The sequence below is a fragment of the Lutra lutra genome, chromosome 17 (genome assembly GCF_902655055.1).
Source record: "Lutra lutra chromosome 17, mLutLut1.2, whole genome shotgun sequence".
NCBI lineage: Eukaryota > Metazoa > Chordata > Mammalia > Carnivora > Mustelidae > Lutra > Lutra lutra.
Window position 1 is genome coordinate 51727894 of NC_062294.1, and position 27537 is coordinate 51755430.

At 43.8% G+C, this 27537-nt stretch overlaps 1 protein-coding gene and 1 pseudogene across 1 annotated transcript in view; one reads left to right on the plus strand and one right to left on the minus strand.

Annotated features, from left to right (window-relative positions):
- Positions 1 to 26802, minus strand: part of CARD8 (caspase recruitment domain family member 8) — an 81232-nt gene extending 54430 nt beyond the window's left edge. The window contains exons 1-13 of the mRNA XM_047711459.1: positions 26573 to 26802; positions 22430 to 22546; positions 21076 to 21198; positions 19544 to 19678; positions 17279 to 17335; positions 16978 to 17033; positions 14905 to 15055; positions 13880 to 14109; positions 13547 to 13809; positions 11759 to 11884; positions 11255 to 11396; positions 10157 to 10201; positions 3124 to 4655 (exon numbers count right to left, since the gene is read on the minus strand). Of these exons, the coding sequence (XP_047567415.1) occupies positions 4390 to 4655; positions 10157 to 10201; positions 11255 to 11396; positions 11759 to 11884; positions 13547 to 13809; positions 13880 to 14109; positions 14905 to 15055; positions 16978 to 17033; positions 17279 to 17335; positions 19544 to 19678; positions 21076 to 21198; positions 22430 to 22473 (1638 nt within the window). The 5' untranslated portion in view covers positions 22474 to 22546; positions 26573 to 26802 and the 3' untranslated portion in view covers positions 3124 to 4389. Of the gene's footprint in view, positions 4656 to 10156; positions 10202 to 11254; positions 11397 to 11758; positions 11885 to 13546; positions 13810 to 13879; positions 14110 to 14904; positions 15056 to 16977; positions 17034 to 17278; positions 17336 to 19543; positions 19679 to 21075; positions 21199 to 22429; positions 22547 to 26572 lie in introns of the transcript that reaches the window.
- Positions 17346 to 18833, plus strand: LOC125089318 (elongation factor 1-alpha 1-like; annotated as a pseudogene).
- Positions 26803 to 27537: the final 735 nt, after the last annotated feature.

Here is a 27537-nt window from a genome sequence, read left to right on the forward strand (position 1 = left end):
CCTTCTCTCCAGCCCACGTGCCCAGATTTCTCAGGACAACTCCCTCCACCAATCAGTAGCTGCTCACCTGCGGTAAACAAGGACTTTAGAAAACCCTGGTTAATACAAGGTTCTAATTCTTTGGGCAACATCCCCAGCCCTGTGACTCTTAGGTATTCATTCTATTTATTTTTGTTTTGTTTTGTTTTGTCAGAGGCATCACAAGTGGCTGTCAATCTTGTCGATGGAAGCTGACTCTGAGGAGACTTCACCTTGCTCAAGATTATCGATCCTGTCAGGTTACAAAATTTTCCCTTATGTATCTCTTGTTCACTCTCAACTGTTTTTATTCAGTGAACACACTGTGTTTCCTTCGTATCTATATCACCAAGGACTGTGGAAGTTCCTGTGAGGATGTGTCCAGGCATATATTTTATAAGTTAAATTTCAAACTTAAAAATGTGTTTCTACTTCAAGTTAGGATATAAAAAGTCACAAATTACCATTTCTCCCACTAGGACAATAATGCAGAGAGAGAAGTTCTGGAATGAGGACTCAGTAATATGAACTCCTCTGTGCAAGCTCAACCTTGGTATACATAGATCTGGCCCTATTTAGGATCCTGAGAACTTTGAAAACTGAGGTACTGGGGAGACTTCGGCCCAATCCATAGATAAATATATACGATAGACCTGAATAACATTCTAAAAGCTTTGAAATTATAAAATAGAAAAAAAATAATTCAGGGAACACCTGGCTGGCTCAGTTGGTGGACAATGTGACCTGTACCTAAAAAAATCTTTAGAAAAAAATCCACATTCTTCATTGCACATAAACAAGACCCGGTGTCTCATAACATAACATTCAAATGTCCAGGATACAAACCAAATTTACTCAAAATATGAGGACGAGCCACAAAAGTCTCCACTCGCATGGAAAATAACAATCAGTAGACATCAGATAATGAGATGACACAGATTTTGAGATTACCTGACAAAGACGTTACAGGAAATGCTCTAAAACTGTTCTAACAAGCAACCACAAACACACTTGCACAATAGGAAAATATGTGCAAAATAAAATATATGACATGGAAAAAGTGGAAATAGAATAGAGATGGAAAATGGAAAATAGAAAGGGAAAAGAGAAAATAGAGCAACCAAATTCTAGAACTGAAAAATACAAAAACTAAAAATTAAAATTCAGAGAATGGACTCTCTAGAAGAACACAGATGACAGAAAAAATGAACTTGAAATCAGTAAGTTTAGGGTTCCTGGATGGCTAGGTCAACTGGGCATCTGAATCTTGATTTCTACTCAGGTCATGATCTCAGGGTTGTGGGATCCCAAGTGAGGCTCAGCACTCAGCATGGAATCTGCTTGAGATTTTCTCTCTCCCTCTCCCTCAATATCTCCCCCACTCATACTCACTCTCTCTCTAAATAAATAAGTGAATAAAATAAATCTTTTTTTAATAAAAGAAATCTTTAAAGAGTTTTTTAAAAAGGGATCAAAAAGTGTTATGCAATCAGAACAATGGGAAGAGGAAACAATAGGAAAATAATGAAACCTCAGAGAACTATGAGGCAACAACAAAAATCTAACACTCATACCATCAGAATGCCAGAAGGAGAAGAGAAAAAAAAATGCAGATTGAAAAAAATATACTTAGGGGCACCTAGGTAGCTCAGTCAGTTAAGTGTCTAACTCTTGATTTCAGCTGAGGTCTGCGTCTCAGTATCATGAGTTGAAGCCAAACCCCATGTTGGGTTCAACACTGGGGAGGCGCGTACTTCACACACACACAAAAACATATCCCTGCGTGTATGTGTGTATATGTAAGTGTGTGTGTGTGTGTGTGTGTGTATATATATATATATATATATATATATATATATATATTTATTTATTTATATTTATATATATTCAATATACATATTTAAAGAAATATTTGTGACCTTTCAAGTTTGGTGAAAAAACATAAGCCAACAAATTAAAGAAACTGAATGAATTTCAAAGAGCACAAATCCAAATAAATCCATACCCAGATCTACCATAATCCAATTGCTGAATATGAAACACAAAGAAAACAAATCTTGAAAACAGGCAGAAAAATGATACATTACATGTAGGGAAACAATTTGAATGACTGCAGAGTCCTCATGATGAACCACGGGAACAAGAAATAAATGGCTATAGAAAAGAACTGTCTCTATAACCAGCAAAAATATCTTTCAGGAATGAAAGTAATATAAAGACATCTTCAGATGAGGGAAAGTTAAGTGAATCCATAGTCAGGAGATCTGCATTAAAAAAATTGTGGGTGTGCCTGGTTGGTTCAGTCAGTAGAGCCCGCAAGTCTTGACTTCAGGGTTGAAGTTGCACCCCACTTTGGGTGTAGAAATTGCTAACAAAAATAAAGAAGTTTAAAAAAAAAGAATCACCAAAGGAAGTTCAATGAAATTAGGAATACCAGGATTACAGGAGGATCCACAAAAATGGTATATATCAGGGCACGTATCATCGATGATACTCCTTATGGGTCCTTAAAACATACTCAGCGATTGAAAGTGGAAAACAGGGACATCTGGAGGTCTCAGCTGGTTAATCATCTGACTCTTGATTTCAGCTCAGGTCATGATCTCCGAGTCAAGAGATCGAGCCCTGCCTTGGACTCCATGCTCAGCACAGAGTCTAACTGACATTCTCGCTCCTTCTCCCTCTCTCTCCGCTCTCCACACCCCCATGCTCTCTCTGTATCTCTCTCTAAAATAAACAAATAAAATCTTTCTTTAAAAAAAAGAGGGTAGGGGCGCCTGGGTGGCTCAGTGGGTTAAGCCGCTGCCTTCGGCTCGGGTCGTGATCTCAGGGTCCTGGGATCGAGTCCCGCGTCGGGCTCTCTGCTCAGCAGGGAGCCTGCTTCCCTCTCTCTCTCTCTGCCTGCCTCTCTGTCTACTTGTGATCTCTGTCTGTCAAATAAATAAATAAAATCTTTAAAAAAAAAAAAGAGGGTAGAACACATGAAAACATTTTTCTGATTAAGACCTTATTATAGGGCGCCTGGGTGGCTCAGTGGGTTAAGCCGCTGCCTTCGGGTCAGGTCATGATCTCAGGGTACTGGGATCGAGTCCCGCATGGGGCTCTCTGCTCAGCAGGGAGCCTGCTTCCTCCTCTCTCTGCCTGCCTCTCTGCCTGCTTGTGATCTCTCTCTGTCAAATAAATAAAATCTTTGAAAAAAAAAAAAGCCAACTGACCCAACTCTAGGCTGTCTTCCACAAACTTACTTCAAATACAAGGAAATAACTGGGCTCAAAGTCAGAGGATATCATTACTTATGTCACGCAAACACTGGTCCAAAGGCAGCTGGGACACATACAAAATGGCAGGGTCCAATGGCAGAAACCCAATGGCAGGTTCTACCTATTTCTCTGACATACCTGCCAGGAGGGCCTCCCTCACAACCACTGGATGCTCCTCCTTTTCCCCCTCACTGCTTCTGTGGACACCATTCATCCATACTCCGCCTCTGCGATCCACGGAGCTGTTCCATGAAGTTGTGTGACCCAGAATGTGCCCGTTCCTGGTACCAGCCTATATACCAGAGACCAAAGGTTTTCTGCCAACGTTGGCATTTGCTTCCGCTCCTGAGCTCTATTCCCTCAAGGGACTTCATCATCCTAGTAGAAATAGCAACGGATAAAATGTTAAAGACACAGTGTATTTTTAAAAAAATCAAAATTTGTGAATTTCATGAATGTCTTCAAAAGGGAGTTTTGTAAGCCTTTCTAGATTTCACTATGAGCAGGTAACAGCTCAGATGTAATGTTCACTGGAATTGCTTCTCACGTGACTCAGGAGACTTGGTCTCCCTGGGCCCTGTCAATCATAACCACACCTGGCCTTGCCTTCCTCTGCCCAGATTTCCAAGAAATAGGTCAATGGGTGAACTGGGAATTTTTTTAAAATCCGGCTTAAAAAAATATTTAGTATGAATATTCCTACTCTCTTGAGATATTGTTGAGGGGAAGATATGAGGATACAGAAATAGGTATCTGCCTAGTTACACATCAGTCCTCAATAAAACCTGTGTGATGGCTGGGTGTTACTGACCACTTTTGTCTTGGGTATTGAACTCAATGATCGCGTATCCATTTATCCATTTTCATTCTTTTTTTCTTTAAGATTGATTTAATTTATTTGAGAGAGAGAGTGGGAGGAGAGGCATAGGGAGAGGATCTCAAGCAAACTCTGAGCCGAGTGCAGAGCCCAACATAAGGCTCAATCTCATGACCCCGAGTTGAAATCAAGAATCAGACGTTTAAACAACTGAGCCACCCAAGCATGCCTGTTTATCCATTTTCAGTGCAGAACACGGGATTCTCTCTTCCTGAGTATTGGCCTGAGTCACTGCTATAAACTCTGCTGGCTGAGGTAGGACATCAGGTAAGGATCTCTTTGCTGAAGGCTTCTGAAGAATATCTTCAGGGCCTGGGGCCCTTTCTTCTCCACCATCCTCAGCAGGGTCTCATTCTTCCTCTGCTGTGTCGGCAACTGCTGCACCAGCTCCTTCTCTTCCTCCGTGAGGACCTCACTGTCCTGAAGATCATCTAGTACTCCGCTCAGGTCCCCCAGCCTGGCCTGCAGGTGCCGGCGGTGCTCCTTCATAAAGGCCTCAGCTGGACACAAGAAAGAGTTGCAGACTCAGAAAAGGACAGATCACTTAAGGCATTCAGGACCTATGCCCAGCTTAATATCATCTATTTCTCTTTCTTTCTTTCTTTATTAGGCTCCAGAGCCAATATAGATCTCAACATGGGGCTTGAACCCAAGACCCTGAGTCAAGAGCTGATCTGAGATCAAGAGTCAGACGCTTAACTGACTGAGCCACCTGGGCACTCCTTAAAGACATATTCTGTGTGGAGGTGTTGCTCATTGTGTTTTGCATGTTGCCCAGATCTTACACACACACAGCCTATACAGTCCTGTCCCAAAGGACCCAAGATATGCAGTCTGTTCTCAGGGTCTATGAATTTAGGGAAATTCAATGATCCCCCTTCTTCAATCCCATCCCCTCCTTTCTAAGCTTTGAGCACCTCCTCTTCATTACTTTCTGGTTTTCACTGGAACCCTAAAGACAGCTCTTTCCTGTTCTACATTCATCTATTCATCCTTCTAACAATCTTGAAGTTCATACATTGGTACGCATGATATCAGAGGTTCAGGTACAGTAGACTAGCTCCCTACCCTCAAGAGTCTTCCGATAAACTGGGTAGAAAGGGATTTAGCTGGCTAAGTATGACACAGAAGGACCAGAAGCACTGGAGAGAAGGTATTTCATGCTGACTCAGGGTACTGTTTGGTGCCTGCATATAATACCTGTGTGACCTTGGCAGATTGGCTTTTGGATTTTTTTTTTTTTTGACAGAGGGACAGAATGAGCATGAGCTGGGGGAGAAAGGCAGAGGGAGAGAGAGAGAGAGAGGGAGATTCAAGCAGGATCCATGCCCAGTGCAGAGCCTGATATGGGGCTCACAACCCTGAGATCATGACCTGAGCCAAAATCAAGAGCTGGATGCTTGGGGGGAGGAGCAAGATGGTGGAGGAGTAGGAGACTAAATATCATCAGGTCCCAGGAGTTCAGCTAGATAGTTACCAAAAGACCTACAAACTCAAAAGGAGATCAAAGAGGAGAGAAGCAGCAATTCTAGGAACAGAAAATCAACCACTTTCTGGAAGGTAGGACATGCAGAGAGGTGAATCCGAAGCGATGAGAAGAGACCGGGGGTGGGGTTGGGGGGGCTGATTCCCTGCCAGCAGTAGAGCAGTGGAGCATGAAATTAGAACTTTGAGAAGTCTGCTCCACTGAGGGTCATCGCCCCAGAGGCTAAGTGGGGGGTGGAGCCCTCGAAGGGACAGTGTGGTCTAGGACCCACGGAGTCACAGAAAGACCAGGGTTATCTGAGTGTGACAGAGTCCCCAGTATCAGAGCAGGGAAGTCGCCACAGAGATGGAGCCGAGGAGGGACTTTCAGCTTGGGGTTACCTTAAACTGTGATCCACGGCACAGTCGGACCACTGCTCTTCAAGCAGGGACCCCATAAGTGGCAGATCTGGGGAGACCCCCTCCTTCTTCCTCTGGGAGGAGTGGCATGGGGCATGGCAGGAATCTGCTGGGTTTGGAGACTCCAAACGGGGCCAGGCGCCCGAGATAGAAATGCTTGGTCACAAAACAGGTGAGCTCAGAGTGCAGCCGGAGGCCAGGGAGATGGGAGTGATTGACTGCTTTTCTCCGAGGGTGCACTGAGTAGGGCCCGAGCTCTCGGATCCTCTGGCGTGAGACTGGGAGGCTGCCATTTTCATTCCCGTCCTCCAAAGCAGTATAGAAAGCATTCAGGGACAAAAGCTCCAAGCACGAACCTTAGCAGATTGCTTAGCATGGCCACTGCCAAGGGCGGTGCAATGCCACCTCTGGCAAAGACATTTGAGAATCATGGCAACAGGCCCCTCCCCCAGAAGATCAGCAAGAACATCCAGCCAAAACCAAGTTCACCGATCACTGAGAACTGAGAAATGACACACGGAGATCACTGAGCTAGGGGAAAGCAACACATAGAATTCACGACTTTTTTTCCCATGATTCTTTAGTCTTTCGAGGTTAAATTTTTTAAATTATAATTTTTTCTTATTCTATTTTTTAAATTTTTCCTCTTTCCTATTTTAATGTTTTTTAACTATTTTATCTTATCAATACCTTTTAAAAAAATCTTTTTAAATTTGCATTGTTATAGTCATGTTCTATCCCTTCATTGTATTTAACCTTATTTTTAGTATACATATAGGTTTTTCTTTCTTTAAAATTTTGGGATACAGTTTCTTCTAATAGATCAAAATATAACCTACATTTAGCACATGGCTTTTTTTATAGCAGCAAAGTCCACAATAGCCAAATTATGGAAAGAACCCAGATGTCCATCAACGGATGAATGGATAAAGAAGATGTGGTTCGTATATACAATGGAATACTATGCAGCCATCAAAAAAGCCCCAAATCTTGCCATTTGCAATGATGTGGATAGAACTAGAGGGTATTGTGTTAAGCGAAATAAGTCAGTCAGAGAAAGACAATTATCATATGATCTCTCTGATGTGAGAAATTTGAGAGGCAAGGTGGGGGGTTATGGGGGCCAGAGAGTGGAAAAAATGAAACAAGATGGGACTGGGAGGAAGACAAACCATAAAAGATTCTTAATCTCAGGAAACAAACTGAGGGTTGCTGGGGGATTGGGGGAGGGATAGAGTGGCTGGGTTATGGCTATTGGGGAGGGTATGTGCTATGGTGAATGTTGTGAATTGTGTAAGACTGATGATTCACAGACCTGTATCCAAAAGCAAATAACATACTACATGTTAATTTAAAAAAAAAAAAAAAAGGAGTTGGATGCTTAACCCACTGAGTCACCCAGGTGCCCAAAAACATGATTGCTTTCTATGTACAACTCATGCCTCTAGAACTTTTGTTCTAAACACAGTAGCTCAGATGATCGTTGCCATATACCGCCATAACCAAATAGCTTAATTTAATGATGTAATTTCTGTGAAGTCTTGGTGTTTCTATTGAAAAGTCATTGGAGGGGCGGCTGGATGGCTTGGTCGTTGGGTGTCTGCCTTCAGTTCAGGTCATGATCCCAGCCTCCTGGGATCAGGCCTGGCACTGGGCTCCCTGCTCAGCAGGAAGCCTGCTTCTCCCTCTCCCACTCCCTCTGCTTGTGTTCCTTCTCTCTCTGTCTCTCTCTCTCTCTGTGTCAAATAAATAAAATCTTAAAAAAAAAAAAAGAAAAAAGTCAAGTCATTGGAAGTGTTCATTCAGTGACTCCTCAATTTGAATGAATAAAGTTCCTCTCACAGAAACTTAACCTATTCTTGCTGCCTCGACTGTTTTCACCCTGCCCATTTCTTTAGCAGTTTCTATTAAATCTGCTTCAATGGACATAAACTTCACTTTTGTCCTCTCTCCAGGGTGTACGCTGAAACTTTTCAAATCCCTCAAGTTTACATCTGAGCTACCCATCTTATCCTCTCATAATTCCCTCTAATTTTCCTTTGGAACGTGTATCACAACTGTATTTTGATAAGCACTGGGAAATCAGCTTCACTGTTTTCACCTGCTGGAATAGAAACCCCATGAGTGTGGGGGTGTGTCTGTCTCAGACTACATTCCATACAGGACTGCTACCACTGCCATGTTCACTTTGATGCTCCTCCATGCTTTTCTGCGGAAGCCAGCCAAAGTGCATTGACAGGACTAGACAGAAGTGATGAGTATAATGCACACCTATACATACCCTGAATATTTGCCGTGCAGCAGGCATTCAACAAGCTGCATTTGTCACCATGATCATTTTTATCACCATAATTCCATAGGAGAAAAATGCAACCGTAGCCCTTGGCTCAGAAAGGAGGGGATTACATGGGGAGTTAGGAGAAGGGAGTTGGGGGAAATTGGAAGGGGAGGTGAACCATGAGAGACTATGGACTCTGAAAAACAATCTGAAGGGTTTGAAGAGGTGGGGGGTGGGAGGTTGGGGGAACCAGGTGGTGGGTATTAGAGAGGGCATGGACTGCATGGAGCACTGGGTGTGGTACAAAAACAATGAATACTATTATGCTGAAAATAAATTTTAAAAAAATGATTAATAAAAAAAAAGTTTACCAAAAAAATAAATAAAATTAAATACATACTCCTTTTACTTTAAAAAAAAAAAAGAAAAGAAAGGAGGGGATGACTAGACTTTCAAGCAAAGTCTTCACAGAAGAGTTAGTATCAGAGGAGGATTTCGAGGAGTAGGATTCTGGTATTAAATACAAGATGCCACTAGGCCAAAAGGCAAAGAGGGGGAGAGAGATGTCAGACTTCACAGTGCATGCTGGCCAGAATGAAGATCTGACTCAAGATGTGGGCTGGCAGCAACTTCTGAAGGGTATTCTAAAGAGAGCAAATGAGGGTGGGTTTCATCCTTCTGACACCAGGTGGCAGATAGCTCTCACTCTAAAGCTTGTAGAAGAGGAAGGGTAGAGACGTCTTCTTGGTGCTACACACTCACCACCTACATAAATCCTTTCAATTTCCTTTGTGAAATCATCTTTACGTCATTCTTAACTGTACCTGTGGTTGGGTTTGAACCCAATTGCAACTCCAGGTGTGGGGTCTGATTTTCTGTAGCTCATCTGCCTCTCTGGGCCCCCTGACCATAACACCAGCTGGCCAGGAAGTGGGTTTGTGCCATTTCAAGCCAGTGTGACACCTGAGGAGTAAGAGGGATCAGGGGATGTTCCCTTTCTCCTCCTGGATGATCTGTTTTGAGATAGGAGGCCTGTCACTTTTACTGTGTGGAGACTGACAATCAAAGCCAACAAAACAGAAGGCAGAATGCAGTCCTCTGAATCTTGACTTTTGTTTTTTTATTTTTTTTATTTTCAAAAGGCTTTATTAGAGCATTTGACTGCAAAAGGCTTTATTTCTTTATTTATTTTTAGTAATCTCTACTCCAAGGCATGGCTTGAACTCACAACTACGCAAGATTGAGTCATATGTTCTTCTGACTGAGCCAGCCAGGCGCCCCTTGTCTCCTTACTTTGAATAATTTCTTTCTCTGTTACCTATCAACTCCAGTAACCTTAACCAATTCCCAGCTAATCCCTGTTCTCAATTTTCACAACAGCCTCCTAACCCGGCTCCCACTTCCTGTCCATTCTGCACCCACAGCCATCCACAATGTTCAGAACAGTGAGTGCATTGCCACCCGCCTTTCCTAAGTCCCCCTTTGCCTTCAGCCTAAGGACCGAAAGAGTTCAGCCATCACCCTTCTGCTTTCAACTTCTGTTTCTTACCTGCCTCTGGTCTCATGTGTCCTCCGTCCCTCTAGAGTTTCATCTCCAGCCATATCGAACTACTTTCACTGAAACTTCCTCAGATGCAAGATATTTTCCCCAATAAGACATGGTTGCATGCTCAGAGTCTGCATATTAAACCCTCCCATGAATTCACTCAAGTGGCTCAGACTCCTTCTGTGTGTCGGACAGCACTCAGTCTCTGTAACTAAAGAGAAGGTAGCATCCCTCACTGAGCCACCTCACACCCCTCAAAACCTCCTGATGTTTGGTGTGCACACTGCACTCACCTGAGAGGGGAGAAGGCGGTGATGCAGCACAAAACTGGAGCTCCACTGGGAAAGAAGGAAAAGTTGGAAAATGAACCATTTGCCTTATTTTGTTTTTCTTTTTTTTTTTTTTAGGTGTTGTTGTTGTTTCTTGTAATCTCTACACCCAACATGGTGCTCAGACTCCCAACTCTGAGATCAAGAGGCACAGGCTCTTCTGACTGAGCCAGCCAGGTGCTCCTCTGGTCTTTGATGCAATGCACTAAAATAATTTGACTCCATTTCCTGGGTTAAGGATCCCATTGGAACATTGATATACCTAATGGAACCCAATTAAGTAGAAGGTCACTCACTACCCACCCAGGAAATAAATCAGAGGAAGTAACAGTTTCTCCAATATTCTATTTCTATTTCTAAGCCAATATGTGAGGAAATGTGAAAGCTATGATAACATTATCATACTATTCTACATAAATCATCCTCCAGGCAAATGTATTTTAGACACGAAATACCATCATGAAGTGAGTACATTTTGACAATAAGTGATGATATTCTTTAAACCCTAAAATGCTGGGATTGTGATAGTGCAAAATTTATACATTGAACACACATATGAGTTGGTGGGAGATTGGCCGATTCGAGCCACCATCTGGGAAAGTCACTAGAGTCTGTTTACCATGAAGCCTTCCACATGGTCTTACATGTTCTTTCTAAAAGCCCTGCTATTCTTTAAAGTTCTGATCAATTCTGTGTCCTTCCTTCAGCATCTAATTAGTCTCTATGTATGAAAGCAACTATAAAATTGTCCAGAACATAGAATTAAATTGACTTTCTGTTCCTTCTGATTCTTATAATTAGCGTTTCCTGTTCACTGTCTCCTACATATGAGAGGGTCCAATTCTCCATAGCAACAGCCATCCCTTTCCCAGGCAAACTTGACCAGTGTCTACACTTTTGTTTCAACTCAACATTGACTCTAAGCTGGCAATAGATTTATTTTCTTCTCTGCGATGGGACCATAAAAAGACCTTCTCCTCTGACACACTTCACTACAATGCAGAAAAGAGGTACATAATTTGTTTTTATCCCCCCAAATTTAAACCTCATATTTTTACCTACCTGGCTTCACCAAAGTGCGCCAGACCAAAGTCTTGTGTCTTTTGTCCGTAACTTCAAGTATGATTGGTTCCTCCATCTTCCCAGCAAAGACTTTAGAGAACACCTGGATTTCCCCAGGACTCCTGTAGGATAATTTCAGCTCCTAGAAGAAGCACAGCACTTGAATTAAACTATCATGGCATTGAGGGCGGGAGTAGAAAGGCCTATTTGCCTGCAGTGAACTGGTCACTGAAATATTAGCCATTTCCTATACAGTGTTGTGGCTGGTTGAGGGGAGAACAAAAGGAGAATGGTCAACAATCTTTTAAATTTACAATTTTAGGAATTAGTATTATTCCACGGAAAGAAAGGTAGCCGAGCTCCTATCAGGATATGGCTTGGAGAATAATCACCTGAGCTACTAACCCTCCTCTGGTCTTCCTTTTTAAAAAAAAAAAAAAAAAAAAAAGGACAAAATATTTGGAAACCCGAGTGAAATTTGAGTTACATTCAAATTCTACTGACCTCGGGCATTATTTCCAGGTGAGCTGAACCGGACACAATATAACGGGAACCAAAATTCAGGGGGTCCACGGGGGGTGAGGTCTGCAGACGCACACCATGAAACTTAGTTTCTTCTTCATCTATTGCCTGAGGAAGAAGCAGCAAAAGCAAATCAGGGAGCAAAGCTAAAAGTAAACATATGCCTCTGGACATGAGGGATTTTATTTTTTTTAAGATTTTATTTTTAAGTAATCTCTGTACACAGTGTGGGGAGCAAACTCACAACTCTGAGATCCAGAGCTACATGTTCCTCCAGCTGCCCCAGCTTGGTGCACGAGAGACGTGTATTAATAAAATTTTCCTCGGGCGCCTGGGTGGCTCAGTGGGTTAAGCCGCTGCCTTCGGCTCAGGTCATGATCTCAGGGTCCTGGGATCAAGTCCCACATCGGGCTCTCTGCTCGGCAGGGAGCCTGCTTCCCTCTCTCTCTCTGCCTGCCTCTCTGTCCACTTGTGATCTCTGTCTGTCAAATAAATAAATAAAATCTTTAAAAAAATAAAATAAAATAAAATTTTCCTGCTGGTTATCTCAGAGCTGGGGATTTCTTTCATTTTTGTTTGTTTGTTTGTTTTTTCCTTGGTGGGGCAGAATGGGCAGAGGAAGATGGAGAGAGTGTCTTCAGCAGGCTCCAAACTCAGCACAGAGCCCAACTCTGGGCTCCATCTCAAGACCCCGAGATCATGACCTGAGCCAAAATCAAAGGTCACACAGTTAACCAACTGAGCTACCAATCGCTCCCCCCCACCACTAAGGATTGCTTTTTATTACAAATCTCGGTAGAGTTTGGTTTTTCTTTGTATAATGTGGCAGGGATAGCCTCAGTGTTCCTCAAATCCGGGGACAAAGAGGCTTCCTCCTTGTACCTCGGCAGAGGATCATTGCTGTCCGCAGCTGCATCTATGAGGGACGAGGGTAGAGACGACTTCCCTCCATCGCGAGGCTCCTGCTCCATGAGGTGACAGCCGCCTGCCCACCAGCAAGCAACACAGCAGTGACGTCACCCCAGAGAGACCCAGAAGCAGGACAGAAGAGACCTCAGAGCTCTCTGAGGATCCACCCACGATACAGAACAGAACTCAAACAACAAAATAATAGTAACATTCGACGAGTGTCAGCTACAGCTCAGTACACACTTTCTGGAATTAACAAGCAAGAATTGTTGTCAAAAACAATTACAGAAGATGCTCTCATCAGTCCAATTGGTAAATACTCTTGGTGGGTAGCGATCAGGTCGGGGCAGGAAGGGGAAAGAAGCTTGTGATGTCCACTTCTCCGTCCGGGCGCCGCACACATGGTGTGTTCACTGCCAAAGCTAGGGAGCGATCCATTTATCTGCGTATTTGATTCATGTTAAAAGAAATCCATAGATCCATTTAAAGGAAGGGTGTTCAAGGCTGAGACATGAGTTTCATGTGAGCATAAACGGTTCTCAGTCGGTTAAGCGTCTACCTTCAGCTCAGGTCATGATCCCAGGGTCCTGGATGGCGTCCTCCATCCAACTCCTTGCTCAGCAGGGAGCCGTCTTCTCCCTCTGCCTGACACTCCCCCTTCTTGTGCTCTCTCTATCTCGCTCAGTCTATATTTCTCTCTCACTTTCTCTCTCCTGCAAATAAAATCTAAAGAAAGAAAGAAAGAAAGAAAGAAAGAAAGAAAGAAAGAAAGAAAGAAAGAAAATAAAAGAAATAGAAGCACAAGGTCCAAGGTTGTAAGCGGATGGGTAATTCTCACTTCTCCAAATCTGCCAACCTTACCTTCGTTAGCAAGGAGTCACTGGGGATAAGGTACAGGTGAAATTTAGTATCTTCAGGGTAGAAGTGATAATAGAGCAGTGTCGTGGAAGTGATGGGGACTGAAACACGAGCCCCACTAGCCAATCTCAGCAGGATTCCCATCAGAGAGAAGCTGGGGTTTTCCAGGATGGCATAGAAAGGCTCTACTCGGGCTGGTGGCTCTAGGACTATCCCTTCATCCTTAAAATGGGCAACGTAGAACCAAGACATATCGACTTCATTTGCTGTAGGACAATGAAAAAGGGCATCAGACAAGTTCCCCACCAGCCCCACAGCCCCCTCTCCCCTCCTTACCTGACAGGGAGATGATGTGAGGGAGGTGGATTTCAGCAATGACCCCCTCGGGCTCCACGGAGATATCAAACAGTGGGCCTGCCACCATCCACTGTTCCTCGTGCTGTAACTTCAGGTCCAGATTCTGACTCCAAGAATCGAACGCTATCCTCACGGTCCCCGCTGCTGTTACCAAGAATCCAAGGTGTGTCGCTGGCCACAGATAGAAGCCAGCCATGGGGAAGTGGACGCTGAAAGGAGACAGAGTGATAGTCGTGCTGGGAGAAGACCAGGACTTTGATTTTTCTTTTTTAGATTTTATTTATGTATTTCAGAGAGAGTGAGTGAGCGAGCAGGAGCTGGGGGAGCAGCAGAGGGAGAGGGAGAAGCTGAGCAGGGAGCCTGAACTAGGGCTCGACCCAGGACCTCGCGATCATGACCTTAGCCAAAGATGGACCATAATCGACCGAGCCACCCAGGCTCCCTGGGTCTTTGATTAAAGAACAAAAGTGCAGGGGCGCCTGGGTGGCTCAGTGAGTTAAGCCGCTGCCTTCGGCTCAGGTCATGATCTCAGGGTCCTGGGATCGAGTCCCGCATCGGGCTCTCTGCTCAGCGGAGAACCTGCTTCCTCCTCTCTCTCTCTCTCTCTCTCTCTCTCTCTGCCTGCCTCTCTGCCTACTTGTGATCTCTCTCTGTGAAATAAATAAATAAAATCTTTAAAAAAAAAAAAAAAAGAACAAAAGTGCAGAGGGATGTGGTGTTTGTGGTGGCGCAAAGTTCAAGACTCTTCTGTGGCTTTCACCACATTAGAAAACTCTGGCGAATTAATGACGCTCTGAGGGCCCCCACTTTCTCTGTATTCTACATGTGTTGAAATAAAAAACACCAACTCAGTGCATAGGATCAGAGAATCCTGACAAAATTTCCAATGTTGAAGGGGTGAATCGCATACCTTATCATGTAGGTGCGTGCGTGTAAGTATCACACAGCACATACTTCCTTTATGGGAGAATTGTATTGAGACAACCAACATCTTCAATTCTTACTTGTATTTGCTTGCACTCTCATCAATCAACTCAATATCCACGTTTCCTTCAGGTCCCAGAAACTGATAACTATGACAAGCTGGTCCAACCCCAGAAAAGAGTTTAGGAGCCTCGAGGGGCACGAGTGTCTTCTCTTCCAAGCAAGTCTCTTCTGAAAAATACACATTGTACGTGTCAGATTGGATTTGTTGGAGAAGGCCTAAAGGCGTTCTGGATTTTGAATTGCACATGTGCTGTTGGGAATCCAGATATCAGAGAGAAGAGTATGGAGGGAGAACAAGGGACTTTGGTCTTGGAATCCAGACAAAGAAAGGCCCAAGAATGTCTTGGTCACTACTGAAACTGAACCCCCAAATTTAAGAAGGAAGTGAGGCTGGATGGCTTTGTTGGGGGGCAGTATTCACCTAGGGCAGGAACCATGGCAACTAAATTTCTACATGGTCCCAAGCAGCAGCTAACACCTGATGCTGGGGGAACGCAAGTCCATAAAAGGAGCAAGCATGAAAGCTTAAGAAGGAAAGTCACATCTGTTCATCCTAGTGTTCACCGCCATCCAACCCAAGGCACCGCAGATCATCCTCTGGTTCCCCCAGCGTTTCCACCATCCAACTGGGAGAGCCTTCCCAGCAGCACTTAGAGACCCTCTACGCATGGGCTCCCGGATACCAATCTCTCCGCTCAGACTCTGGGTGAGGATGATTTGCATAGAACAAATATCTGTACCCTGGATGATAGAAGTCTCTGAAATACTGTGCTCGGAGAAAATTGGTTTATCAAGATGGAATCTCGTTTGGCAGAGAGTAGGGATTTTGGATAGGAGAAAGGAAAAGTCTCTGACGGTTACCTAACCACTCTAAGCCTTTTTTTCTCCCATGTCAGATAGACTAATGCTACCCGCACCTTATAGAACTGCTCTGAATCTTGGTACTAGCTGTGTGGCACCTCCAGAAAATAGCACATGGTGTTAGCTGTTCATGTGAACACAGATGAGCTTCCCTCAACCTTGTGGCTGGTAAGCACAGGAGCTGAGCTGAGCACCAGGACACAGCCAACACCAGTGCCCTGCTCTCCAGAATCTCAGGTGGCTTTCAAACTACTTCACACCAAGTGGGACACTTTCCAACCATGACCACTTAGAAGTGGAGTGTGTTGACAGGATCTAGGACAGTCAAGTTGGGTAAATTTTTCCAACCCAGTGAGCATCGGGCTAGTATAGTGCTGAATTTGAAGACGGAGCATGTAAGAAAGTCCTAATGCTGAAATGAGGTCATAAGAAAGAACTCTTAATCCAATAGGACTGGTGTCCTAGTGTCCTTATATGAAGAAGAAGAGACACTAGATCTCTCTCTCTCTCTCTCTCTCTCTCTCCACAGAGGAAAGGCCATGTAAGGACCCAGAGAGAAGGTGACCATCTACAAGCCAGAACAAAAGCCTTCATCAGAGACCAAATCTCCCAGCACCTTGATCTGAGACTTCTGGCCTCCAGAATGATGAGAAAATTAACTTCTTTTGTTTAAGTCCCTTCATCTGGGGTATCTTTTATGGCAGCCCTAGGATACTCATACAGTAGGAATGTCTCCCAGCCCAAACCCTGTCAGAGTACAAATGTCACAAAGGATCAAGACCCTTAAGCACACATTGCTTATATTTTGAAGTCTTAGCATGGATTAGAGTAAAATAAAACAAGCCCCTCTTAATTAACCCAAACACAATCCAATGCTGTCACACCTCATGTGGAAGATTTCTCTCCTCTAAGTTTGCTTTATTTGTCTTGACATAGAGTCTAGATGATGCACTCATAGAGTTCCCTTGGATAACAAAAAGGGAATATGTAAAATGCCCATAATAGAGTGTTTAGAATATGGAATCTATTCCAGACATTTTATCCATGATGACAAGTACTTCGTATTCCCATTTAAGTTGTAGGAAGGATGGTGTTACAGCTAAGAAAAAAAATTGCTTTTGATTGTTACCACCCCAAAGGCTTCAAACTGTCTTCTCCCCATTAAAACACAGGACATTTCCATCAGCCCACTACACACCCCTGGCTTCATCTCTATATTAGACAATTACCTGATTCTTGTGTCTGTGAAGATTCCTGGTCTTCTGATTTGCTACTGCCTGGGACCCTTGTGTTTCAAAAATAAAGAAAATATTAGAAGAATGGGATGACTGACTGGCTCAGTCATTGGAACATGTGGCTCTTGATCTTGGGGTCATGAGTTTGAGCCCCATTTTGGGTGTGGAAATTACTTAAAAATAACATCTCAAAAAAGTAATCAGTTCACCAAAGTAAATAAATAAATAAGTAAAGGGGATGTGATTACAAGCTAGAGGCCACTAGCCAGGAAGGGCCATTTAAACTTTCAATTACCTTCTTTGCAATGAGGTTACCACCAGAGCACGGGGGTCATAAAAACCACAACTCCACCTAAACCAAAATGGGAAAGGAAAGGATTCACATCAACATCGTCATCATTGGACACGTAGATTCAGGTAAGTCTATCGCTACTGGTCATCTGATCTATAAATGTGATGGAATCAACAAAAGAACTATCGAAAAATTTAAGAAGGAGTCTGCTGAGACGGGAAAGGGCTCCTTCAAGTATGTCTGGTTCTGAAAACTGAAAGCCGAACATGAACATGGTATCACCATTGATATCTCCCTGTGGAAATTCAAGACCAGCAAGTATTATGTGACCACCGTTGATGCTCCAGGACACAGAGACTTTATCAAAAACGTGATTACAGGCACATCTCAGGCTGACTGTGCTGTCTTGATTGTTGCTGGTGGTGTTGGTGAATTTGAAGCAGGTATTTCCAGGAATGGGCAGACCCGTGAGCATGGCTTAAACATCCTTAAACATAACACCTTCTGGCTTAAACACTGGGTGTAAAACAACTAATTGTTGGTGTTAACAAAATGGATTCCACTGAGCTACTCTACAGCCAGAAGAGATACGAGGAAATCATTAAGGAAGTCAGCAACTACATTAAGAAAATTGGCTACAACCCCAACACAGTAGCATTTGCACCAGTTTCTGGTTGGAATGGCGACAACATGCTGGAGCCAAGTGCTAACGTGCCTTGGTTCAAGGGATGGAAAGTCACCCATAAAGACGGGAACGCCAGTGGAAGCACGCTGCCTGAAGCTCTGGATTGCATTCTGCCACCAACTCATCGAACTGACAAGCCCTTGCGTCTGCCCCTCCAGGACGTCTGTAAAGTTGGTGGTATTGATACTGTGCCTGTGGGCCAAACGGTGACTGGTGTTCTTAAACCTGGTATGGTGGCCACCTTTGCTCCAGTCAATGTTACAACTAAAGTCAAGTCTGTTGAAATGCATCATGAAGCTTTGAGTGAGGCTCAAAGCCTCCTTCCTGGAGACAATGTGGGCTTCAATGTCAAGAATGTATCTGTCAAAGATGTTCATCGTGGCGATGTGGCTGGGGACAGCAAAAATGACCCACCCATGGAAGCAGCTGGCTTCATGGCTCAGGTGATTATCCTGAACCATCCAGGCCCATCCATGCTGGATATGCACCTGTGCTGGATTGTCACACAGCTCACACTGCTTGCAAGTTTGCTGAGCTGAAGGAGAAGATAGATAGATAGATATTCTAGATAGATAGATAGATAGATCTAGATTGTCATTCTGGAAAAAGGCTGGAAGATGGTCCCAAGTTCTTGAAATCTGGTGACGCTGCCATTGTTGATATGGTTCTTGGCAAACCTATGCAGGTTGAGAGCTTCCCTGACTATCATCCTCTGGGCTGTTTTGCTATTCATGATGAGACCAATGGTTGTTGTGAGTGTCATCAAAGCAGTGGACAAGAAGGCAGCTGGAGCGGGCAAGGTCACCAAGTCTGCCCAGAAAGCTCAGAAAGTTAAATGAAGGGGCGTCTGGGTGACCCAGGTGTTAAGCATCTGCCTTCAGCTCACATCATGATCCCAGAGTCCTGGGATCCAGCTCCGCATCAAGCTCCCTACTCTGCAGGAAGCCTGCTTCTCCCTCTCTGACTCCCCCTGCTTGTGTTCCCACTCTTGATGTGTCTCTCTTTGTCAAATAAACAAATAAAAATCTTTTTTTAAAAAAGAAAGGTAGGGGCACCTGGGTGGCTCAGTGGGTTAAAGCCTCTGCCTTCAGCATGTTTAAATAAAACATTAAAAATAAATAAATAAATAAAAGAAAGCTAAATGAATATTATCTCCAATACCTGCCTCCCCCGTCTTAATCAGTGGTGGAAGAAATGTCTCAGAACTGTTTGTGTCAGTTGGCCATTTAAGTTTAATAGTAAAAGACTGGTTAATGATAACAATGCATTGTAAAATCTTTAGAAGGAAAGGAAAATGTTTTGTGGACCATTTGTTTTTTTGTCTGTGTGGCAGTTGTAAGTTACTAGTGGTTTTTTTTAAGATTTTATTTATTTATTTGACAGACAGAGATCACAAGTAGGCAGAGAGGCAGGCAGAGAGAAAGGGGGAAGCAGGAACCCCACTGAGCAGGGAGCCCGATGCAGGGCTCGATCCCAGGACCCTGAGATCATAACCTGAGCCAAAGGTGGCAATGTAACCCACTGAGCCACCCAGGCACCCTAAATATGTATTATTTTTAAACCCTCTTTCCTTTTGGCCATACCAAGACAGAACTTCAAGAGGGATGTGCACTGTTGGCTCTCCTGTTAATGGTTCTTCAGATTCTGAGGAAGGACAAGTCTGGGAGCTGTTGTTTGACGTCTTAAAAGTACTGCTTAGAGATTCTTCACAATATCCACTGGAAAACAGAAGGGAAGTTGTGTTAGGAATACAGCGTGGTCGCAGTCTGGTGACAGGACAGTCTCTGTAGCATGACTTCATGTTCATTAAAAGCCCTAGACCCCATGCTTTGTCTTTAGGGAGACCTTCTCTCAAGCCCCCATGACTCCACCTCACCCTCATTATAATGGATTCAGTTGTGTCTCTGTGTCCCACTCCACATTGCTCTCTCCATCCCGGGGAAGCAGAACTCAGTCGATTCTCAACACCTAGAACCTGCTGTAAGATATTGTTTCCTAATAGGCTATTGACCTAGAAGACCTTGTTGAGAATTTTTGGGAAAAGAGAAGATTCCTAGCTTATATTCTGCCCTCATCCTTCATTGGTTCCCAAGAAAATGGGACCCTACTGTGATTGAAATTCCAGGACATCAGTGACATTGTGTATGTGCTATAAGGACACACGTAGTACTAATGCTCTTCTCTGCCTCCCGCCTTCACGTGGTGAGGGACACATGAGGATGGTACGAGGGAAGGAAATGATGGATATCAGGCTTGTTTTCTTCTTCCACTGGGGATCCTCATCCAGATATGCAACTGGAAAACCCTAAGCTAGGTGCTTTCTTCTTCATGCTTGAGAGCTGGTCTCCGGTCTCCCTTGGCTGGCTTGGATCAAGATTGGGGTTAGGAGTCAGATATTGTCCTTTGGGCCAACAACTGCACTGTGTAACATGGTAGCTACTAGACCCATGAACCTATTTAAATTTACTTTTTAAGTAATTAAATTCGGAAATCAGATCCTCACTTGAACTAGCCCTATTGCAAGTGCCCAAACATGATAAATGGCCAGTTTCCATATTAAAATAAACCCAGACATGAAATATATCTCTCATGGCAAGAATTTTATTGATAACTCTGACCTTGATCACCTATTACAGTCCAGCTGACTAGACACAGGCATTGGGTATCTCCCATCAGCTCAACCAAACAAAGTGGGTCTTTGAGAAAGGGTGGGTAGACAAAGCAAGACTGAGGAATTCTTATGTTCATCAGCAGCATTTTCCAGCCCGACAAATATTACCTTGATCAAAATCTATATCGGAGTGAATAGTACTGAGTCAAGTCAATTTCCTGATCCTGACAATGACTACTAATGTAAAAGGTATTACCAATAGGGGAAGCTGGGTTGAGTGTACATTTTTGTCACTTCTGTATTTTTTTGCTACTTCCCATGAGTCTTAAACTATCTCAAAATAAAAAGTTATAATGATGAAAAAGAAAAAAGAAATATGCTGATTTTATGCAAATAATCTAAACGTCTTTGCTTTTCATGAATCTCTATGAGACAGAGGGACAAGAGACAGAGGAACAAGATACAAAGTCTTCCATTTTTCCCTACTGATTATATGTCCCTTACCTGTCAGAGCGTGGAGGGTGCAGGCTATGAAAAGGGAGCAGGGCCGTCCATCCTGGACTTGACTTGTAGTTGAGCTCTCGGGCCTGTTCCTCTGTGCTTCCAAAGCAGCAGCACCCGCACAGCCTGGGAAGACACAAGGGAGTTGTAATTTGATTGTGTGCAAGGAACTTGGTGGTGGAACGGTCTCTTCGCTGTGATGGAGAGGAAGTAGCACAAATTGGATGTTCCATCTTCAGAGAGGCATTCCCTGATGTCCGCCCCGGGATCCACTTACTTCGCAATGTTAACTCTTCCTCTGTCCCCACGCAGCAGACAGTGATGTCGTCTCGGGGGGCATGCCTCACCGGACTCTCAGCCCTTCAAGTCCATCACATCTATATGTAATACCTGCGAAGACTGGCTACAGACCCGTACATAACTTGTATAACGATATCACGTACTAGTAACTTAGGGGGTGTGAGAAGTCCCTGACTCTCATGCCATCCTTCACTGGTCCTAAACAGGAGGGAACTTTTACAAAGTTGCATGACACTGGATGAACTATACTTCCCCTGAAGCAACAGCTCTTTATTTAGTGTGAGTTGGTCGTGACTACAGAGACCAAAGAGATAAGAATCCACAGTCTGGCAAAGCCATTTCCTAGAACTTTCACTCGGGTCAAAATTGTGGCTTCACTCTCTGGGTTAAGTATTGGTTTTCCAACTTTTAAATAAAGATATAACACAAATCCTTGTGGTGATTAATCTTAGAAGGGTAATATTACTTAGTACCCAAACTGGAAAACATTGTGTTCCCGTAGAAGGTAACTCACTCCAGTGATCCTCCTTATTCCCCGCCTGTGGGGATTCTACACACGCCATAGTAGCTGAATCTTTGGTCCAATTCATTTATTGCAAGTTCTAAGACAATGCAAAAACGTGCATGAATTGGTCACAGATGAGACATGAGCCTCTGAAAGCATGTTGATGGGGAGGAGCAGAAGCACTCATGGATGGAGCTTAGTGGGCTTGCCTAGTGCCATGGGGTGGTCAAAAGCATGGCCATGGCATGAGGGAAAGAGCTGGAGGAACATCCATAGACTTGCTTGTGCTCAGGTATGAAGTGTGGTCAGAGTCAAGGTAATATTACCCCACGACGGAGAGAAGAAGTCTAAGTAATACATCTAGGTACCCAGGAAGGTGTTTCCCTTCTGGAATGATGAGATTGTGTGAGTAAGTAAAACTGTAAGCAGAGCCTTTATTTAAAGGAAAAATAATAATAGTAATAAAGGCCACAGAACTCACAATTTTCTGCAGCAATAATGAGATACAGAGGAATCAAAGCCATCAAGAGCCTTTAAAGGGTAGATACGTACCTTCTCCATGTCAGACAGCATCTCCGGGATCTGTCAGAGGACATCTCCTGGATCTCTTCTTAAATGTATCTTTTCCCGTTTATCAGCTGGCCTGTTTATCTCCCTGCTACATTAACGCTGTGAAAAGAAAAGAAAATTGTATCCAAGTAAGTTGGAAGAACTTGCAGATAAATGTTAGCCATTATATCTCCACATGATAACCAAAATTGTTTATTGTCCATTCAATAGAAATACATCAGTTGAAGTGTTTCCAGTAATGCTAGGCACTTGGGAGAGAGACCGAGAAAATATTATGAAGTTGAAAACATGTTTTATTTTATGTAAAACTCTGTATGTGCAAATACAAGAGATACAGAAACAACTCCCAGATCAGAGACGTGGTATCACCAAGATGGCGCTGGAGGAGACCCAGCCTCCGTCTCCCTGATGAAAATCACAAATACGCAGCTATCCACAAACAAAACCAGCTCTGGGAGACATCTGGAATCCACAGAAGAATTTGCAGCAACACAGTGGGACAAAAAACTGGAGGAAAAAGCCACATAAAATGGGAAGGAAGAAGAGATTCATTTTGCACACACCACCTTGCAACTTTGTTATGGAGAGGGCTTTGTTCCTTAAACCTCACAAACCAACCTCTGCTAGCTTCAGACTTGTCCTCTGCAGCCCCCACACCTCTCTCAGCGGTCAGAGAATGGAGGAGAGTCAGGGCCTTGCTCTGGATGGGGCTTTGGCTCAAGGGAATGTTGGGGCTGCTTTGATCTTCCATCCAGCCCTTTAAACTTTCTCCACATCAGCAATAAGGGTGTTTCTCTTTCTTATTGTCCTTATGTTCCCCAGAATAGCACTTTCCATTTCCTTCAAGATCTTTCCATTGAATAAACAACTTAGATAACCGGATCAGGAGGTCTGGCTTTGGGCTATGTCAGCTTTCTTCATTCCTTCCCCAGTATCATCACTTCTAGCTTTCAATTTAAAGTAAAAGACGTAAGTGACTCTTCCTTTCACTTGAACAGAGAGGCCATTGTTGGAGTATTAAGGAGCCCAATTTCGACATTGTTGTGTCTCAAACACTAGGGAGGCCCAAGGGGAGGGAGAGAGATGGGGAGAGGCAGGCCAGTGGGGCAGTCAGGACACACACAACACGGTCACAACATGACCATTAAGTTCATGGTCTTTTAAGGGCAAGGTTCATTACAACAGCAATGTTGCAGGATTGCAGGGTTCTTGTCGCCCAGAGTCAAAGAATGACACTCGTGGACCCAAAAGGGTGAAGTGAAGGAAAAGTTCATTAAGTGAGAAGGTGAGAACAGAAAGAGAAGGAAAAGCTCTCTAGAGTGAGAGACCCAAAGGGTTGCCAACCTGGGTTTTTAGGGCAGGTTTTTTGTTGAAAACTTGACTAGGAAGTTTGTGGCCTTTTTGGTTAAGTTCACCTGGCACCTGGGAAGAATCATTTCCAGTCCTGCTGGGTGAACATCCTGTTTGGCTTATTTTACGTGGTAGTCCTACCAGAGGTCCTGGGAATCCCACCAAAGAAGCAGCCAAAACTATTGTGGCAATTACTCTGAAGTTTACCTCAAGTTGTCTAGCTTAGGCAAACAACTTTTAAAGACAATCAGATCTAGATTTAGCATGTGTAAAAGTGGGTGATTGAAACATAATTTCCTCTGTCATAACCCTCATTTTTAGAGAGAGCCAAATCAAGACCAATTTGTTGACAAAACAGGTCCAATTTTATTTATTTTTTTTAAGATTTTTTATTTATTTATTTAACAGAGAGATCACAAGTAGGCAGAGAGGCAGGCAGAGAGAGAGGAGGAAGCAGGCTCCCCGCTGAGCAGAGAGCCCGACGCGGGGTTCGATCCCAGGACCCTGAGATCACGACCCGAGCCGAAGGCAGCGGCTTAACCCACTGAGCCACCCAGGCGCCCCAAAACAAGTCCAATTTTAACAAGCTTGTTTTAATTATTTAGATAAGTTCAGCAAGAAGAGCAATTGGCCATACAGAGCTTTTAAAATTTGCGTTGCTGGAAGTTTTTCCAAGGAATCTCTAGTTTGAAGTCTTAGTAGTCTCTCCAGGCCAGAAGCCAAGCCAAGCGCTTACCACCAGGCATGTTGGCAATACCTGCAGATTTGGATGGATTCCTCTTCATGATGTCCCCAAAGTATCCTGAGGTTCCTGCACCTGCCAGGAAGTGACATTCTTTACTCACCTGGGGAGGCTGCTGGGAACCTGTAAGCAAAGTATCAGGCCAACAGTTCCAAGAGGCTTTATGGCTCCACGTTTCATAAGTTGAACTCAGTTCCTTAAAGCTCTCTGGTCCTATCTGAGTCTGTGCATGTCTTTCTCAAATACAACATTCCAGTCAGAGCCTTGGCAAAATAACCCATGTTTCCAATGATGTCCTATTCCTAGGAGACCAGATTCTTATTGAACTTATGCAAATGACTATGATTGCCATGGAAGAAAGAGTACTTATTGAGACCTTTTGAATTTCAGAGGGTTCAAGTAGAGAGAAAAGTTAATTCCTTCAGTTTGTTGACAAATGCATACATTTCTGGAGTCATGGTTTTCTTAAGAGAAAGTTTTTTTTAATTTGGAAGACTAAACATTAGAGAACCTGCAATGTTTTAAACAAGAGTCACAAAACTATAATCATTTTCTTAGTTCATTTAGTCCCATGTTACTAATTCCTGTTCAGTTTTTTTTTTTTAAGATTTTAGTTATTTGTTTTACACAGAAAGAGAGAGAGAGAGAGAGAGAGAGAGAGCACAAGCAGGGAGAGCATCGGGCAGAGGGGGAGAGAGAAACAGACTCCCCACTGAGCAAGGAGCCTATGAAAGTCTCCATCCCATAACCCTGGGATCATGGCCTGAGCCAGAGATAGACACTTAACCAACAGAGCCACCCAGGCGCCCTGGACATATAACATTTTTTTTATTAAAGATTTTATTTATTTGACAGAGATCACAAGTAGGCAGAGAGCAGGCAGAGAGAGGAGGAAACAGGCTCCCCGCCGAGCAGAGAACCCAATGTGGGGCTCAATCCCAGGACCCTGGAACCATGACCTGAGCCGAAGGCAGAGACTTAACCCACTGAGCCACCCAGGCTCCAAAAGTTAGCTCCTTTAATATAGAAGTTATAACTAAGTAATCAAAGACCTGAAAAGAAAAAATAGAGAAACTGATTTTCCTGGACAGATAAAGAAAAAACAACTTTGTTTACATTTTCTCATCAAGAGTAGACCAACGATTTAGGAAAACTTCATCTTTTGAAGAGAGAGAAAGCAGAATTTCAATCTTCTCCCAGTGCACCTTTAAAATCCACTTATTTCAGGGCATCTGGGTGGCTCAGCCTGCTTCTCCCTCTGCCTGCTGCTCCCCTTGCTCGTGCTCTCTTTCCCTCTGACAAATAAATAAAATCTAAAAAAATAAAATAAAATAAAATAAAATCCATTCATTTCAATCTAACTACATCCTACTACATACGAATTTTTTTTTTTTTTCCGGGACGCCTGGGTGGTTCAGCAAGTTAAGTGTCTGCCTTCAGCTCAGATCATGAACCCAGGGTCTTGGCATCGAGTCCCACATTAAATCCCACATCAGGCTCCCTGCTGGGCAAAGAGCCTTCTGCTCCCCCTGCTCGTGCTCTCTCTGGGTCAAATAAATAAATAAAATCTTTAAAAACAAAACAAAACCATGAGCCCATTTGACCTTCGGTAAATCTTGGTAGAATAAAAGTTTCGCATTTAATGTTGAAAACTTTCAAGCTGTGTTTATTTTAGTTAAACCAATACACTTACATTACTTAAAACACCAAATTATATTCCACCTGAATTCTTTTTTAGAAGCCCATCAGTTTATTTTGTCGATTTTTTTAAACAACATTTCCCTCAAAGTTACATTTTTCTAAGCTCTTCAAATATTCCCCACAATTTTTTAAAGACTTTATTTATTTGACAGAGAGAGAGAGATCACAAGTAGGCAGAGCAGCAGGCAGAGAGATAAGGGGAAGCAGGCTCCCTGCAGAGCAGAGAGCCCGATGCGGGGCTCGATCCCAGGACCCTGAGATCATGACCCGAGCCGAAGGCAGAGGCTTAACCTACTGAGCCACCCAGGCGCCCCTATTTTGTCGATTTTTACCTGAGACGCTGGTGGGGAAATCTGAAGCGAACGGTGTCCTGAAGGCCAGCGGCACACATGATCGGACGGAAACAGGAAAAGGAGGGGGGAGGAGGCAGAAGGCGCAGAGTGCTGCCAGAAGGCAGAAAAAGAAGGTTTCTGGTCCTAAAACCTGTCAGCCCAGACAGATGAGCAGATGCAGAATTGTGGACATTCGTTTCTCCTCCAAAGTGGAATCAGGAGTCCGTGTCAGGAAATGGCCCAAAACAGAGGGAGTTTCAGCAGCTGCTTGGGAGTGTTCCATAAAGCCCTAAGCTAGACTAACGAGAGGCAGTGGGTTCCAGAGGGAGTCACTGCGCTGGAAACGAGGGTGAGCCAGTGTAGATATTAAGAGGAACAATGAGAGAGAGAGAGAGTCGGTGTCCCCTTTGCTCAGGCAGGCCTGGGTTTATTCTGAGGAGGTCTACTTGGCTCACGATCACCCAGCATGTCAGGAGGGAGTTTATTGGTTGAACTCATTCAGGCAAACACATTTTTTTTTAAGATTTTTAAAATTTATTTGACAGAAAGAGAGCAGGAGAGCACAGGCAGGGGGAGTGGGAGAAGCAGCTCCCCCTACCCCCTGCAATGAGCAACGACCCTGGGATTCTGCGAGAGGCCCTTAGCTCGGGGTCCTGGTGTAAAGCAATGAAGGTACCCCAGGTCCATTTGCCTGTGTCCCGATAGATCCTGCTGGGGCCATGCAGTGTTACAGGAACTCTGGCCTTTCATAAATTTTGCAGTCAGAATGGTTTCCAGTGGGTTAAAAGGCACCCCAAGGGAAAGCCCTTGGGAACTGGAGAAGAGAAGGTCCATTACCAAAAAAATCCTTTTGTGACCCCCGAGAGGTTATGTTAGAAGTTCCCAGTGTCAAAGCGACCGAGGCATCCCCTGAACACAATCACTGTTAAAGGCCCCATAGGAGGGATGCTAGTGTTCACTGCCCC